This window comes from Electrophorus electricus, chromosome 16 (assembly GCF_013358815.1).
Source record: "Electrophorus electricus isolate fEleEle1 chromosome 16, fEleEle1.pri, whole genome shotgun sequence".
Lineage (NCBI taxonomy): Eukaryota > Metazoa > Chordata > Actinopteri > Gymnotiformes > Gymnotidae > Electrophorus > Electrophorus electricus.
In genome coordinates this window covers 14,536,978-14,554,302 of record NC_049550.1, presented here as the reverse complement: position 1 = coordinate 14,554,302, position 17,325 = coordinate 14,536,978, and the positions used below count along the sequence as shown (strand labels likewise).

General features: G+C 40.3%; 1 protein-coding gene across 1 annotated transcript; it reads right to left on the bottom strand.

Moving 5' to 3' along the window:
- Window positions 1–11,249: 11,249 nt before the first annotated feature.
- Window positions 11,250–15,639, bottom strand: LOC118242653 (B-cell receptor CD22-like). Its single transcript, XM_035534700.1, has 11 exons — window positions 15,577–15,639; window positions 15,074–15,139; window positions 14,450–14,800; window positions 13,884–14,120; window positions 13,373–13,627; window positions 13,182–13,201; window positions 12,944–13,115; window positions 12,709–12,793; window positions 12,556–12,601; window positions 11,611–11,885; window positions 11,250–11,487 (listed from the first exon to the last, which is right to left on the bottom strand). The coding sequence occupies exons 2-11, from the start codon at window positions 15,126–15,128 to the stop codon at window positions 11,433–11,435; spliced, it is 1,551 nt and encodes a 516-aa protein (XP_035390593.1). The 5' UTR covers window positions 15,129–15,139; window positions 15,577–15,639; the 3' UTR covers window positions 11,250–11,432.
- Between the last annotated feature and the right edge of the window lie 1,686 nt (window positions 15,640–17,325).

The following is a 17,325-nucleotide window of genomic DNA, read 5'->3' as shown; positions in this document are numbered from 1 at the left end:
GCAGACATGTCTAATTCATCGCATTCACAAGCAACTGGTACATGCAAGTTAGGCAACAAAGCATGGTTGTAATACATATATCATACAGATAAACTTTAGTCCTATTTAATATGTTAATGTTGATATCTGGAAAGGTTAAAAGGTGCAAACCATTGATTATATGTAAAAATCAATGGTAACACACACATACACACACACACACACACACACACACACACACACACATATATATATGGGTTAATGCCGATCTGAGGGGCTACCGCAGGTCTGATGGGCTAACTCTGATCTGATAAAGGTAAAAGGTGATATATGCATAGAGATGCACTCTATTTCATTACCTCATACACTTAAATACTTTAATGAAGACCACTTTGTATTATGGATGGTGTCATTTGTAGCAAGTCAGGCAGTGTTATGACAAGAGAGGGGTAGACTCCTCTAATGTGTGATCACACCTGTCACTCTCCACCAGTGAAAAGTACTTTAGTTAATCCCTATCCACTAGCTTGTGTAACATCCTATTATGTAGACCAATCATGTTAGGTTACAAGGCTTCTTCAATTTCGAATGCACTGTTATGTCTATGCATTTTCTTTTCAGTGCTTTTGACCTACATGATATTTGTGGCAAACTCTGTGAGGAGAGTTTTAACCACAAAGTATGAAGACTGCCAGTGGTAATGTTTGGTAGACTCAACCAAGCAGTCAATATATTTACAGCATTTGGTAGATACTCTTAGCCAGAACAATATTTATCAGTATGACAGTCGGTGCTCTCCAAGCTCAGAGAATCAAACCCAAGTCCTTAGTGTTACCAGCACCAGGTGATCTACAGAAGCCCAGAGGGCATAGCTAACAATTCAGTTATGTGTACTTAACAATTCGTGGGTGTATAATTAACAATTCAGGACAGGACTATGGATCAGATCCATCTTAAATTCCATACTTTATATCTTGTTGACTTTTCCTATATATGATTCGGCATCTTGAATGAATAAGTGCAGACCTCAGGCCTCAGAGCGCTATGTCAGAGAAGAATTGTATTTATATACTGTACATTGTGTGTGTGTGTGTGTGTGTGTGTGTGTGTGTGTGTGTGTGTGTGTGTGTGTGTGTGTGTGTGTGTGTGTGTGTTTGTGTGAGAGAGAACTTGTTTTGACTACAGCAAGTTTTAGGACATCAGAGGTCACTTATGGGCTAGAAACTAGAGGAAGTATTTCTGCAGGAATCCATGTACAAAACCTGGCCACACATTAATCAATTCAGATAGGCCATTCTCTGGGAGGTACAGTCTGAGGGACGTGAAACAGTGAACCTTCACTGCGACCATCACTAATCTGAAGAAATCAGAGTCTGGGACCTACTGGTGTGGAGTGGAGACAGTTATAAAAGACACATTTTAAAAGGTGCACCTTCAAGTTTTGGATTGTAAGGAAAATCTGTATGACTCATAATGAGAGGTGTGTCTGTAGCAAAAAAAAAAAAAAGCAATTCACATGCAATTTAATATAAAGGTGTGTTTTGCTTCAGTCCTACATGTAGCTCCTACAACCCCCAGGACATGGACCAGCACAAAACCTCAGATCTCAGTGGCAGGCAGGTCTCTTCCCACAATGAGTGTAATGGTTTCTCCTGTTCAGGATGGACAAATCAGCACTTTACCCTTGCCAGAAGGAAATGTGGGTTTTAATTAGCCTCTTGTGTCATATGTGGGAGAATATACTCAGTGATGGACACAGTTTGTATGTCTTTCACTCTTTTAGTGCTCACAGATACTTCATGGTATGCTCCTCTTTTTCTGAGTGTTGCAGCCATCATGTCAATAGTGGCCCTGCTCACTATTTGCACCCTTAGAAAGAGACACACTGAAACGTACCATGTAGGTAATTACTCATGAATAAACCACCAACACACAGATGTGTATGGAGTAAATATTATTTTGAAATCACTGTTCACAGTTCTCTAGCTGTTGTGTATGTTAACCCCAATGAGACAAGAAATGACATTTCTTGAACATTGTGCATTCCAAACAGTATAACACCAGTTTTTTTATATAACATTTTCATATCCTATTTATGCATTTGACTACATCTACCATTTTATTAAGCCTTCCACACAGTGATCAGTTATCTCACTCATGCACCAGTACTCGCATGTGCTGACCCAGCAAAACCCTATATATGTCACGTGGATGCAAGCCTAAAGGGCCTAGGTGCAGTCCTCTGTCAGGAGCATCCTGACAGAATTATCCCATACACCAATTAGAGTTTTTTTGCACTGAAATGGGCTGTTGTGGATCAATTTCATGGCTGTCTTTATGGTGAAAAGTTTACATTGAGGAATGATAATAATCCTCTCATGTATGTACTGACAAGTGCAAGGGCTCTCTGCACTGGCCACCTATGATTTCACCATTCAGTACGACCCACACAACATAATATGTTGCAGACTTACTGAATGAATGAATGAATGAATGAATGAATGAATGAATGGAAAGAGATCTTACCAGCAGTTGTTCAGGATAACTGCCTGTAACCATGTATGATATTTCTGTCTGTAACCATGGTTAAAATTCATCTGATTCACCTAATAAAATTCACCCCAGATTTTAACCTTAAATAAGCATAAATGAAAACATTAAATTCAGGTCAGCATAATGAGCCATTTCCTCTCAAGATGTTGAACTTTTACTAACAGTGTTTGTTAGTTTTCATTTCTTCTTGGGATTCCATTTTGAGTACATTTATGCACACAAGTCATTTTTCTGTAAGGACTGTAGTTCTTGACTGTCACTCTTTTGTTCATAACTCCTAGATCTACTTCACCTCTGGTTCAGTGTTCATAATGATCATTTAGTTGCACATGCACACAAGCACAGACACATACACACACATTTTTTAATGAATATCTGTTGATATGATGCTACTGTCTTTGGTTGTGATGACCAATTTAACATGCCATGAACAACTATAACATACTTCAAAAACCTCTGCTTTTCCCAACAAGGTTCACTGTAAGCTCATACACGTCAGCAGGAAGATGGATAAATGCTGGCCTCATTTTTATTGACAGAATAATAGAAGGTCAGAGAACTAGCAACAAACTTCTGTCTTTACAGCAGCCAGTGTGCAGCGATAATGTCCAGATCACCCTTACCTTTCACCAAGCGTAGAAGCGTCTTTGGTATTGTAGTATTTTCAGCTGTAACTCCTGGTTATATTCTCAAACCCCATGAGACACAAAAGTCAACAACATGCATGTGAACAAGTGTGTCTTATAAGTACAGAATCACACTTGTGTCACAATAATGGCGATAAACTGCTACGAGTAGCAGTTTGATTGCAACATCCCTCAATTGTCATACCAAGAACTTTAAAATGTAGAAGTTTGCATAGTGCAAGTCATGCAAATCACACAAGGGCTGTAATGCCTCTCTAAAAAATGTCTCTCCTTTTTCTCTGGAACTCTTGTGTGCTTCAATGTAATTTTAACAACTTTTTTTTTTCTTGGTCTATTTCCTCTCAAGATGTTGAACTTTTACTAAGAGTGTTCGTTAGTTTTCCTTGGCAGTGTGGAGATATCTTTGGTAGAAAATAAAGAGGCTTAAAAACATTTCATTTTGTAATTTTCTGGCATACAAAATGCTCAATGAAAAGGCCAAGTAGAAGTACAGGGCAAGCGTCCCAAGCACTCACTCCTTATGTGGGTGTGTGTTTGAGTGTGTGCTATATACAGAAGCCCACCTACACACACACGGTGGGAATGAGCTGCTCCCTCACTGCTCAGTGGTTAACATCACAGACGAATTCGCTGCTGAAACTGGTTAACATAGCTGAATATTGGAAATGAACCAATCTTTATTAATACAATTAAAAATAAATAAATAATATATGCTCAAAGCAGGAGTTCAGGCCTGCACACGGCCAGGCTTCAGCAACTTAGCCCTCAGGAGAAGGATCGGATCCTGAAATGTCCCCTCTTCTCGCAGGACCTGTCCTGGTCCCGCCATACCAACTCCTTGGCAAAGAAGGCTTGTCAGCGTCTTTACCACCTCAGATGCCTAAGAGACTTCAGACTGCCCTCCAAAGTACTGCAGAACTTCTACACCTGCACTATTGAGAGCATCCTCACGGGGAACATCACAGTCTGGTTTGGGAATAGCACCAAGCAGGACACACAAGCACTCCAAAGGGTAATGCGTTCAGTAGAGCGCATCACTCACACGGAACTTCCTGACCTGCAGACCATCTACTACAAGCGGTGCCAGACCAAGGCCAGGAAAATTGTGAAGGACCCCACCCATCCCAACAATAGACTCTTCTCTCTGTTGAGGTCAGGGAGGCGCTTTCGCTCCCTGAAGACCAAGACAGAGAGGCTGAAGAGGAGCTTCTTCCCACAGGCCATTTGGGCCCTGAATCAGGGAAACTGATCAACTGTGGGGACCACCACCACCACCATGTAACATAACTGTATATCTGTATACAGCAGCTCTTTTCAGTCACTGCTCAAAGTCCAACTGGGAACAAAGGAAAGAGGAATAAAAGGGAAACTAAGTGCAGTTGCTGCTCAAGGAACACACCCTCTCAATGCCACAGTCACAGTGTGCTTTTGGTTAATGTGTTTTTGGACAAATATCATTCTAGCTGATGTCTATAGTGACTTTCCCTCCCTATGAGACATGTAGCCAAGACACACTATATTGGCTCCTGCATCTTTAACCATATCCAGGTCTGACTCTGTACACTCTGCAGAGGGCAGCAAACCAGAATGTAACACACACACAGACACAAATCATCTAGACCATCTAATCCCAGTAAGGAACTGCAGATTCATAGATGCACAAAAGGCACAATACATTCAGAGCCTTTTATATCCAATCTGCACACAGTTAAGGCAGTGTAGTTGGACCTAGATGAAGGATGAAGGCCTATGTTTTCATCTGTGGTGAACTCGGATCACTGGGCCTGGCCCTCACTGGACTTTTACCCATGCAGTTGGTTTTAAGCAGAACATTGTTGAGCTGTTTGGATTTTGTTTTCCTCTGTCATCAGCAGTCATGGGCAAGCAGATTAACAACATCTGCTCTCACCTGTGGGCCTACTACAATGTTCAGTTGCGGGGCAGATAAGCCAGTCCGCTGTGTGCGTTGTGTGCATCAGTAAAAAGCGCTAAGTAGTGTGAGGCTGTTTCCTCCTCCTTTTGTTTGCATGTGGCTATTCTAGTCATGTCTATTCACACAGGAAATGCTATTTTAATCGCATCGCATAGACGTTGTATGAATGCTGTGTATTCATTGTTTTCATCATCAGCCCAGGTTGTTTTTCCGAGGTCTGTTCTTGGGACAACACCTACAGAGCTCCAGGAATCCCAGCCGGCAGCAGCCGCACCTCCGGACCTCCCAGACCCGCCGCCAGACACAGCTGCGCCTCTGGACCTCCTGGACCCGCTGCTGAATGCTGCAGTCATTCCTCCAGGATCCGTCACCAGTCACCTCCATGCCCGAGTACTGTGTCTCGCTATTCCCTACAAACTAGGGGTAACTGTCACGGAACGATCCCCTCTCACTGTCACGTGGTGCGGCCCACCGTGTGCAATGGGAGTTAATTGTTTGTCTCGTTTGTAACCACGCCCATGTTGTTTAGCACACACCTGCAGCTGTTTAGTCTTGCTATGTCGTCTGTATTTAAACTGCTGTAGGGGTGTGTGTTTAGTTGTCGGTTAATGCGTCTGTTCACGTTACTTTTGTTTGTACCTTTGTTCAGTGTCAGTGTTGGTGTTCCCCGTTTACGTGATGTGTGAGTGCCAGTAACATACAATCACATGATCGGGCCGTTACAGTAATATGCTCCATATTAACAGGTAATGATACATGGACAAAATACACACATGCACAAACTGGTTATTAATTCTAATTTTGTTCTCATCTTGCACAGCTAGATTCTCTTCTGCAAGACACCCAGAGCCATGGGAAGTGGTGGGGTGAGTTAAAGGAATTACGGGAAGTGGACTCTTTCACAAGCGCTATGCCGCAGTGCAAATTTCACAAGTTCTATGAATATTTTGGAAAGACTGTGTGCAGATTTGTATAATAAACAAGTGCCATATTGCATTTTAACTTAAATTATTTGAACTTGAAATTCTTTTACTGCTTACAGAAGGGTAAAAAATAATTGTGTTTAGAAACATGCTTATCCTTTACCTAAGTACCTCTCGTCTTGGATGCAGTCTTCTGTGGATGTGTTTAATATTAACATCCAATAAACCATTCATTATTCCCATATTTATCCCTGAAATTAAAAAAAAAAAGTATGTGTATCAGTGGGAAACAGCTGTTTAGTGGATGTGTGGGGGCAGAACTAAATCTCCTGTTTAGTGGATGTGTGGGGGCAGGATTAAGTCACCTGTTATGTAAGAAAGCCAGGCCTAGTGTGAATAATCCCATTTAAAGGCCTTTAATACACTTTAAATGTGCTTGGATTTTAAATGACTTTCTTTGATGTTTTGTGATAGCTGGGCAGCTGATGAATAATAAAATCATTAAATGAGTCACCTTTCTGACTGTTATTAAATGCTTCTCCAAGTCAATGGAGTCTGTGCGTCCTGTTCCATGCTCTGCAGCACTCAGGCCGCTGTCACAACCTTGGTTTTCATACACCGAGACTCTCATCATGACAATAAGCTAAACTTCCTCCAAGTCTAGACTGACTGATTTTAAAAGGGAAAACAATTACTGCTATATCCAGGTGAAATACAGACATTTTATTATAATTTGTATTAGGTACACTTATACAGCACGTTTCTCAGAATACAAGGATGCTGTACAATCAACACACAACTTTCACATCCAATCAACACATGCACAATGTTTTTACATCCAGTCAACACACCAATGAGAAGCTCTAAACAATTACGCACACCATACTTCTCTCTACTAGAAACCAGAATTTATCCCTCTAGTCACAGTGAATCTTATTCCTCAGCTTTGTGAATATTATCACTGATTACAGCCTGTTGAAGCCAAAAAATTTTTTTTTTAATCTGAGCAATAGCTGATAAATCATCTACCTAAGGACAAAATCACCAGTAGAATCAGCACCTCAATCTTAAAATCAACCGTTTTGAAATGTCACCCACACTCAGCGAATCAAATTCCAACTATTATATGCATACACTTGCATCAGACTTAGTCCACGTTATCTTAATTCAGTCTAATATTTTGAAGTTCTAGAGTCTTGCCTTGAACTTCATCCTCTCACACCTTGTGCAGCTCTGTCAACCTGGATTTGTCTGAAATGACATATTTGCAAAGGCATCACAATATGAACAAATGAGGGAAACTTTAAATCCAAACCTTTGCTAAATGGTGAAAGAGTTTAGAATTAACAAGTTTTCTTGTGCTACATCTCTACATAATGTATTGTAGACCTTGTAGACCCTTCTGTGTTACATCTCTGTGTTAAAGTAGCACATCCCACTAACAACAGGAGGGCAGTCTTTTCTTTGTTATGTGATGCTTTCTAATCGCAGTCGTGGGGAACCCAAGGATGGCTTATTTTAATGTTTCTGATAATCTAAGACACTTCAAGCATTACCAGTCCAAGCTGTAAAACGCAATTTACTCTTGTAGTTTGAGCATTGTGAGGCTTTTACAGCTGTGATCAGCCATGGAAAATGAAAATCTCAACAACAATAGGTGAATAAATGAATAAAAGGACTTGAATAATTTTTTTAAAAAAGTGAATAAATAATAATTCATACAAGTCTAAAAAAGGCAAAAAATAAAAAGCATATAAGTGGATACTACAGCCTTCATCTATACAAATAATGCTAGCATTTACTCTGCAGGCCTACTCCTCTACATGGGATGGTGAACATTTGTCTTCTGAACGAAACTTTACACAACCTGCTAAAGCACTGTTGTGCTAGTCTCCAGTGATTGATAGGTTCTGGTCTACAAGATCTGAGGGCAATATAGGTGATTCTTCCAGTAATTCTACACAACCTGGTAAAGCACTGTTGTGCTGGAAGGATTCAGAATATAGGCACAGCTGAGAGTGGACCTCAGCACAAGAACAAAATCACTCAGCCTCTGGACTTACATAAAGGTCTGTAGACAATATTAAACACTATTTCAATCTCCCTATGAAGGTTAAGTTTAAACAGAGGGGAGCAGTGACAATTCATTAATTGTTCTACACATAATAAAATAAAAATTACAGAATAAGAATAATTACATTTTGAGGTTATTGTCACATTTATAGTCTTAAAGAACTCTTGGCTATAGTCTCAACAATAGCTGCAGTTGACTGTAGTAACATATAAGCAAAGTTAGCTTCTATATGAAACCCAAAGATTGAAAAAATTTAAATGAACTGTAAATGAAAAGTTGCACAACCTCAGCAAGGGTAAGTAAGATACATACAAACACACAAACTCATATATATATATATAACTATATAAATATATATATATATATATATATATAAATATATAACTTTTTTTACTTTAGTTCCTCCCGCACTCCTTGGTGCATTGGGCAACAAGCGCTCTCCAACGGGTCCTATCGGCTGCAGCGTCTCTGGCTTCGTCCAATGAGCGTATGTCAATAGTTTTTAGGTCGGCGATGAAGGTTGATCTCCAGGTGGTTTTGGGTCGGCCTTGCTTTCGCTTTCCTCCTGTCGGTGTCCAGTGTACAGCTGCCTTTGAGATGCGTTTGTCTGGAAGACGTGGGACATGACCAGTGAGGCACATTCTGCGTGCGGTGACAATTTCTTCCAGCTTCCGCAATCCACTCCATTGAAAACTTCCTCATTGCTAATTCTGTCCTTATACGAGATACCCAATATTCGGCGTAGGCACTGTTGATGGAAAACGTTTAGTTTCTGGGCTATCCTCTTTGTGTTCCTCCAGGTTTCACTGGCGTAAATGGCAGTTGGGATGAAGATCGTGGAGTACAGACGCATTTTGATTTCTGTATTGATTGTTGTTGAGGACCAGATGCGGTGTAGAACACACCCGCCGCCTTTCTGATCCTACATCGAACGTTCGCTTCTGAGCCACCGTCATTATTGGATACTATGCTGCCGAGATATGTGAACTCGTCGATGTCCTCCACCGTTTGCTGCCCAATAGTTATCTGCACCTTTGTTTGACAATTCACCCGCATGACCTTGGTTTTGTCTGTGTTAATGCGCAAGCCAACCTTTTCCGCTTCGCCCTCAAGGCATGCTGTCATGGATTGTAGAGCCGGTTTTGTATTCGCTAGCAAAGCAATGTCATCTGCGAAATCGAGATCAGTGAGATGAGATCCGTTTGTCCAAGGGATTCCAGTCACTGGGCTCATCATCGCCTTTTTCATGACGTAGTCGACTGTGAGCGAGAAGAGAATTGGCGACAGGATACATCCTTGCTTGACTCCGGTTTCGATGCTGAAGAAGTCTGTGTAGCCATCGTCTGTCCTGACGCAGCAGCTAGAGCTGATATACAGGTTCTGGAAGACGTTCACAAACCGCTGTGGAATGCCGTAGGCTCGTACAATTTTCCACAAGGAGCCCCTGTGGATGCTATCAAAAGCCTTTTTGAAGTCGATAAAGTTGATGAGCAGGGGGCGCTGGAATTCGATGCACTGTTTGATGATATTCTGAAGCATGTAAATCTGCTCACTGCACGATTGGCCCACTCTGAATCCGGCTTGCTCTTCCTGGAGAATTTCGTCCACTGCTTGTTGAAGGCGCCGTAATAGAACGCTGCAGAAGACTTTCCCAGGAACCGAGAGGAGTGTAATGCCCTTCCAGTTGCAGTCGGCGGTATTGCCTTTCTTGGGGAGTTTAACGATTACTCCTTTCCTCCAGGCACTTGGGACGCTCTGATCTTGCCAGCACTTGTTGAACAGCACTGTGAGGGTGTTTGCAATTGCGTCTCCACCATGCTTTAGCATTTCCGGTGCTATCTCGTCTAGGCCGGGTGCTTTGTTGGCTTGGAGTGTTCGAATAGCCACCTTAGTTTCCTCGATAGTGATTAGATCAAGATTAACTACCAGGTCTGAAGGTGGCGGTGTGGTGCCAAAGTCTTTCAGCTTCTCCACAGCGTAAGGACGTTGTCGTTGCTTTTGTTCTCTCCGTTTGAGCCGTAACCGAATTGAGGATCATACGAGATAATGGTCCGATCCAACGTCCGCCCCGCGATAGGCTCTGACGTCCAACAGTGCTGGACGCCATCGCCGAGAGATACAGATAAAGTCAATTTCATTGTATGTGGCTCCATCCGGCGATCGCCAGGTTTTCTTATGGATGTTTTTGTGTCGGAAGTATGTGTTACCAATGCAGAAATTGTTCATATTGCTAAAGGATAGAAGTCGTTCACCATTATTGTTGGTCTGTCGCCACGAACTGTGTGGACCAATGACGTTTTTTAAGCCACGACGGTCATCGATAATTTGTGCATTAAAATCACCAATGAGAAGTTTAACGTCATGGGTGTCTTGGGTGTCAATGGTGTCGTGTAGCAGTCCGTAGAACGTATCCTTCTGATCGTCATCGGAGTCTTCGGTTGGAGCGTATACTTGGATGATGGAAGTTTTAGCGTTTCTTGATTGAAATCGTGTGGTGATGATGCGATCATTGACAGGTTTCCATCCAAGCAGTGCACATGATGCCTTTTTACTAAGCACCAATCCGACACCATGAATATGGTGCTCCTCATGTCCTGAATACAGGACTGACTTGCCATCACTTACGATCTTTCCTGATCCAGCCCAACGCATTTCGGAGACGCCCAATATGTCAAGATTGTAGTTGTCAAATTCGTGTAGAAGCTGGGCGAGCTTCCCACCTTCGCAGAGAGTTCTAACGTTCCAGGTGCCTAATTTGGAAATCATTTTTGCATCGAAGGTTCCGGTCTGCATCAGGAGTTGGACACCCTCGCGGGTTTGCTCCAGCACCGTCATCAAGTTAGGGCCAGGTCCTCTTTGCTGATGGGATCGTTTAGAATATTCGCTTGTTGTTTCCGTAACTCTACCATTGCCGGTTCCCAAGTGCCAGATGTGAAAGGAGGAGGTATAGGCGCCGGGCCAGCAACCTGGCTCTGTAAAAACTTTTACCGCTACGGATATATATATATATATATATATATATATATATATATATATATATATATATATATATATATATATATAGATATAGATATAGATATAGATATATATAGATATATTCTCCATAAATTTATGATGATGATAATGAGGATGATGTGTGTGTGTGTGTGTGTGTGTGTGTGTATGTGTGTACTGAAATACTGTCTTAGATTATATCAAGTTAAAATGTAATTTGGTAGTTCCATCTGGTGATTTGTCTTCTCATTTCATTAAGGTGTCTAATAAAGATGACAGCTCTCTCAACTGCTGATAATACTGGTCCTAAAAACATGTGTGTATATTGTTCATTTCACACTGCTGTAGATCACTAAGGAATCCTCAAGTGAGAGACCAACACACCTGTAATCAAAGACAAAAGTGGAACCAACTGTGATCAATCTGAAAAACATTCTGAAAGCGTTCGCTCAAATTTACACTGTTACAGTGCAGTACTAAGAGCCTGATTGTGATGTTCTCTTTTACCTGCTGGCTGGACCATTGCAGGTAAATTTCACACTGGCATACTGAATGCAGTCCTTCTCTATAAACTGATGATGTTGGTGTTGGGCAGTAGCATACTCAGACTCCTCAACTGGCCCAGAGACAGCAGCTTTCACCACAGGACCTTCAGCTTTCCTGGGATAAGTATGTTGCTGAGGCACAACACTGGCATATTGAACATCCTGATTGGTCATATCCAGGTTGGAGGCTGGATCACTGCTTGTAGCTCTTGCTGTTACATTGCTATAGATGTTTTCCTGAAGGATGAAAAAATTATACTTTGCAGCTGTATCTTGACTCAAGGATTGATAGGGCCACACTGAAATAAGTACATGAAAGAGACAGCAAGAGAAATAAGATTTTTTTAATAAAGTAAATGTTTGTTGCCTATATGCTTGTAGTAGTCAGCAAAGAAAATACACTCACAACAGGTTACATGATCATGGTAGATGTGTACTGATTTTAGCTTTTTACCAAATTGCTGTCATTCAAATTCTCTTGGTCTCCCCCCATTGTTGCTGCTGATTCAATGGTGCTAGCACAATGTGATTTTGTTTATGCTCGTATTTATGTTTATTTGCTTTTCAGCTGTCTCGTTTCCCCTTAACCTAGTTGTGTATATATACACCTCATGTCTTTCTCTTTTCGTTGCTGGACATTCATTGGTTTGCTTTCTGGTGTCTTGTGTTTCCTGTTCTCTGTTGTTCTCTGACACTCCTGGGCATAATTTTTTATGGTTTCATGTCTGACTCCTGGCCTACTGACCCTAGACGGTTGACCGCGATTAATAATGACCACGGTTTGTTGCTCATCTCCACATTTGCATCCTACCTCACTTTGCTCTACATTACACATATATTTCCTGAGTTCACAGAGTAACAAAATGAAAACTAGATTAAAAATGCTGTGGTATCAGTATGGCCTTACCTGTTTTAACATAGGTTCTTCAGGCAAATCATCTCTTAGTTTTCTCCTGACACAATAATAATAATAATAATAATAATAATAATAATAATAACAATAATAATAATAATAATAGCAATAACTTTTAATGAATATGAAACACACACACATCTTTACCTTGTCCAGAAAACTCCACTGAGTAGGACTACAACCACAGTTAGACAGACTCCAACAACTATATAAAAAATCATGGAGACTCTTGCTAAGAGAGAGAGAGAGAGAGAGAGAGAGAGAGAGAGAGATTGTTATCATTATAATTAATATCAATAGATATTATTTAAATAAAAGACCATCAAAATGGGAGCTCTAAAATTCTAATCTAATTCCATAATAGTGTAAACCCATTTCTCACCCTTTAAAATGACTGAGAGTGCAGAACTGTGAGAACCATATTTGTTCTGAGCCACACAGTAGTACCAACCACTGCTACTGGAGCTGATGGTGAAGCTGTAAGTCTGTCCAGATCCTACAGGTGAGGTTCCTCCTTCTTTAAACCAGGTGTAGTTCTGCACAGGTGGGTTGGCATCACTGCTGCAGGTCAGAGTCACTGAACTGCCCTCCACTATTTCACCAGAGGGACTGATGGACACTGATACATTCTTTGGAGGATCTAAAAACCAGGAAACAATGGCATGCTTTAATCATCAGAGGAGGTTTGTCTTTATTGTACCTTTACAAAACACAGAATTTCAAATTGTACAAACATTAACTTACACATAGTATTGTCTTTATTGTACCTTTACAAAACACAGAATTTCAAATTGTACAAACATTAACTTACACATAACATTCAGTATTACAGATGAGTATTTTGATCCATGTTGATTAGTGGACTTGCACTTGTATTCCCCACTGTCCTCAGAGCTGATATTAGGAATAATGTATGTGTTTTCTTTTCCTAATAATGTTTTCTCCTTATACCAGTTGTAGCTCTGCACAGGTGGGTTGGCATCACTGCTGCAGGTCAGAGTCACTGAACTACCTTCCACTATTTCACCAGAGGGAGTGATGGACACTGATGCTCTTTTTGGAGCATCTGTGAGAAATATTGAGGTCAGTTGAATTTTTTAGTCAAAGAGAAAACACCCAAACATTTTGCTACATCATAGGAATAATAAGATTATTGATATTCTCAGTTCAGGCATAAATGTTGGGCAAACCAGATAAAGTAATTAGTTGTAAAAGAAATAGTCAGATTTTAATTGCCAAATATTTAAACCCATAATTGCCTTGATATGAGTTGGTCTTGAGATAGTTGTTTTATGAGAATAGATGAATGCATCTGTACTTACACCTGACATCAAGAATAACAGCGGAAGATGAATGGCTTTGTCCCAGTACAGCACAGCTGTAACTGCCTGCATGCTCACTGCTGACTGTCTTCAGGTTCAGGGCCTTGGTGGTGGAGGATAAACTGACCCCATTTTTGTACCAGATGTACGATGGACCAGTCAGATTGCATGTGGTTTTACACGTGAGAGTGACGTCATCTCCCTCCACCACTTCCTCAGGAGTCTCCACCTGGAGGTCTGAGAATAAGAAAGAACAAAGCTACACCTCATACTGCATCTGTTGAATAAGGTTGTCAGCAGTATTTTGAGCATCAGTGCATAGACTGAGTCTTATAATGAGTCTCTAATGAGATTTTAGGAGCATTTACTGCTCAAATAAGACCTTAGCATTTAATCACTTCATTGTGTGTCTAAGTCTGTCTTTGTGTGTTTTAACTATTCAAAAAAGGTCAAATCATTTCCTTTTCTCACTTAAAACTTTTCCCCAGGTGTGGTATAGAAGATCACTGCTGTAGAGTCCTCTGAGGCACTCATTGAGGACAGAGTGCAATTACTGTGTAGCTCACCTGTGACAAAAAGCTGAACTCCATCTTGACCTTGCCATTTTCCTGTAGCAGTATTTGTTATAAACCTGAAGTAGTATTTCCTTTGGTCCTGTTCTGTCACATCTCTCAGTATGAGGGTGCAGTTGGACTGTTTATCTCCGAGGTACTCAACCCTGTCTCTGTACTCGGCGTCTAAAGATATGTCAGAAGGCTCTTGATTACCTTCAACCAGCTCTGTACTCCACAATGTTTTAACAATTACATAACCAGATGGGTACGTGTAAGTACAGCCCATGGTCACTGTAGATACATTTAGGGCACAGATAGATTTGGGGCTGTAATTCACATTCCACCCACCCTCTACAACAAACCCTGCAACACAAAAAAAAGAAAAAAGTGTCAGTTATTGTTATTTACTGCTCAAGTATTAAAATGGATATTTAGCATTTTGAATAATTTGGAGTTAGGAACGATGAGCTAAACAAACCTTCGGGAAAGCAGAGGCAAACACACTGCACAGCTCTGCCACTACTGCACAAATATGACTGTACATACAAATATTGGCTAGCACATTAGTCTGTCACTCTGTTTTGCTTTGGGGTTTTTTTTGTTCAAAAATATCTGGCAAAAAAAGTTCAGACTCACCAGATATTATAAGAAAAACAAGAGGAATGGCAGAGGTTATTTGGACTGACATCATCACAGACAGCTCTGTAATTACAGGGATGAAAATGTTGTTTGTAATGTTGTTACAGGGATGAAAATGTTGTGGTTTTTTTGTCTTCCTTCCTAATTAAAACTTGCATCCACAACCCTGCATTATATATATATATATATTAGACTAACATCAATAGCAACAATAATCTACTACTATTAGTGGTAGTAGGAGGAGGAGGAGGAGCAGTAGTAGTAGTATTAGTATTATAACTAATATTTTTATTATCAGCAGTAGTAGTTGTAGTAGTAGTATGCTTGTAGTAGTAGTAAGAAAGCTATTGTAAGAGTATAAGAGTAATAAGAGTATAATGCAACCATTAGCTAAAATGTTTCATATTTAACTGCTTCGTTTACTAGAGAACCCACAAAGAACCCCCTTTTAAAATGTGCATATAAAGTGTATGTATATACCAAAGTAAATTGGTTCTTACCTCATACCAACTCTATGAACACTAAATAAAAATGGAAGCAGCAGCTTTAAGGTTTTAACTGCATAACTGTGTGAGATAGATTTTAATCTTTGATGGTTGTTCCTCTTTTTATTGCATCAGAACCCCCCCCCCCCTGCCCTTTCACAATGGCAGGTCCCTACACTACCAGAAAAAATCCTTTTCTAGTGTAGTGGTCTGACCTTAAAAGAATTTAAATATGTTAAAATAAAAATATATCAGTATGTGGATTAATGAAAAATAAATAAAATCATTTAAGAAGTTACAATTGAAAGTAATTGAAAATTCCGATAGTTTCATGCCTATGTGTCATGTCCATGAGAGCGTGAGAGAGAGAGAAAAAGAGTGATGAACAGAAAAAACACAGATAAAAACTGGCAGAGGGTGCAGAGACAAAGAGAAGCAGACCAAGCTTGAGGAGGCATGAGAAAAAAACAGGAAGACATGTGAAGACTAACCAGATGATAGTGAGCCAACACACTCCCCACACAGCACATTGTGAAACTGCTGTTTACATATTCAAAAACCCTGGTTTAATATATTTATAGTGCCCTGGGGTTTGAGTGAGTTCCTCTTAAATAATCACAGTCCTGGTATGATTTTGTATCTACTTATCAATTCCACTGACTAACTCTGCCTGGTTTTTTTAAGATAATAAACAGATCTAAATGGACCAAAATCCTGAGGGTGATTTTCATTTCCTGAATCTGAATTATCCACCCATGGGAACACATGACCTTAAATTATTTCTGCATACCTTTGTTTACTGTGAGCCTGAGATATTTTCTTGAGTGTGAATATTTTAATAATTATGCAGTGACATCTGATTTTCATCCTTGGCACAAAGACCTTTAAGTTGAAAACTGACTGCATTTGTAACAAAGATCAGACAGATCATTGATTAAGTGTGATATCTCTATAGCTTTACTTCTCTCTCTCGCTGTTAGAGTCTGCAGCAGTTATGTGTTCCCTTTAGGCACTCTCTCCTGGTAGATTTTAGGCATTGACTGTTTCTGAAACTACCAGAAGTGTCAGGATGGCAGAAGTACATTCACTTCTTGAATAAAAGGATCTGAGTAAAAATAATAATAATAATAATAATAATAATAATAATAATAATAATAATATGTGGCAAGAGAGAGTGGTGAGGGCATGTGAGGACTCCCAGATTATCATGTGAATGTGTTTAGTCTGTCTCTTTTTGTTTTGTTTTTTGCTTGTTTGCTGTATGTGATACTTCAGAAATGAAAGCACACTATTCTCAAATTACTCTTCTACGGCATTTAGCGGACACTTTTATCCAAAGCAGCTTACAACTTTGACTGAGTCCAACTTGAGAAATCGAATGGTTAAGGGCCCAACATTGGCAAGGCTTGAACTAGCAACCATCCAGTTACGAGGAAACATAACCACTCAGCTAACACTAATCACATTATAGCTAGATGGTTGTTTAAGTGTTAAGTGTCAAGTAAACTATTTATTAATAATGAACCAGAAGTAGATTAATATTCCATATTGCAACCAAGCACTACAGGAGAGAAGAGAAAAAACCCCAAAGATGTCAGATGAGCTGAGTGTTGACACTGTGCCACAGTTGCTACACTCACCACTGCCCCCTGCTGGCTATCAAGGATACAGCAGCTGATTTAAGACAGGGCATGTTGAAGTCTTACATGTACTGAGAAAATAAGCCACAGTGTCAAAGCACTAACTTAAGAAATGGCATCACTC

Bases quoted from the DNA above. Each gene is read 5' to 3' on its own strand.
- LOC118242653 (XM_035534700.1), bottom strand. From the start codon at position 15,128: ATGATGTCAGTCCAAATAACCTCTGCCATTCCTCTTGTTTTTCTTATA. The intron at 13,202-13,372 runs GTAAGTTAATGT...CCTGGTTTTTAG, and splicing joins TGTAATACTGAATGTTATGT to ATCCTCCAAAGAATGTATCA. The intron at 11,488-11,610 runs GTAAAAGAGAAC...CTTTGATTACAG, and splicing joins TGCAATGGTCCAGCCAGCAG to GTGTGTTGGTCTCTCACTTG.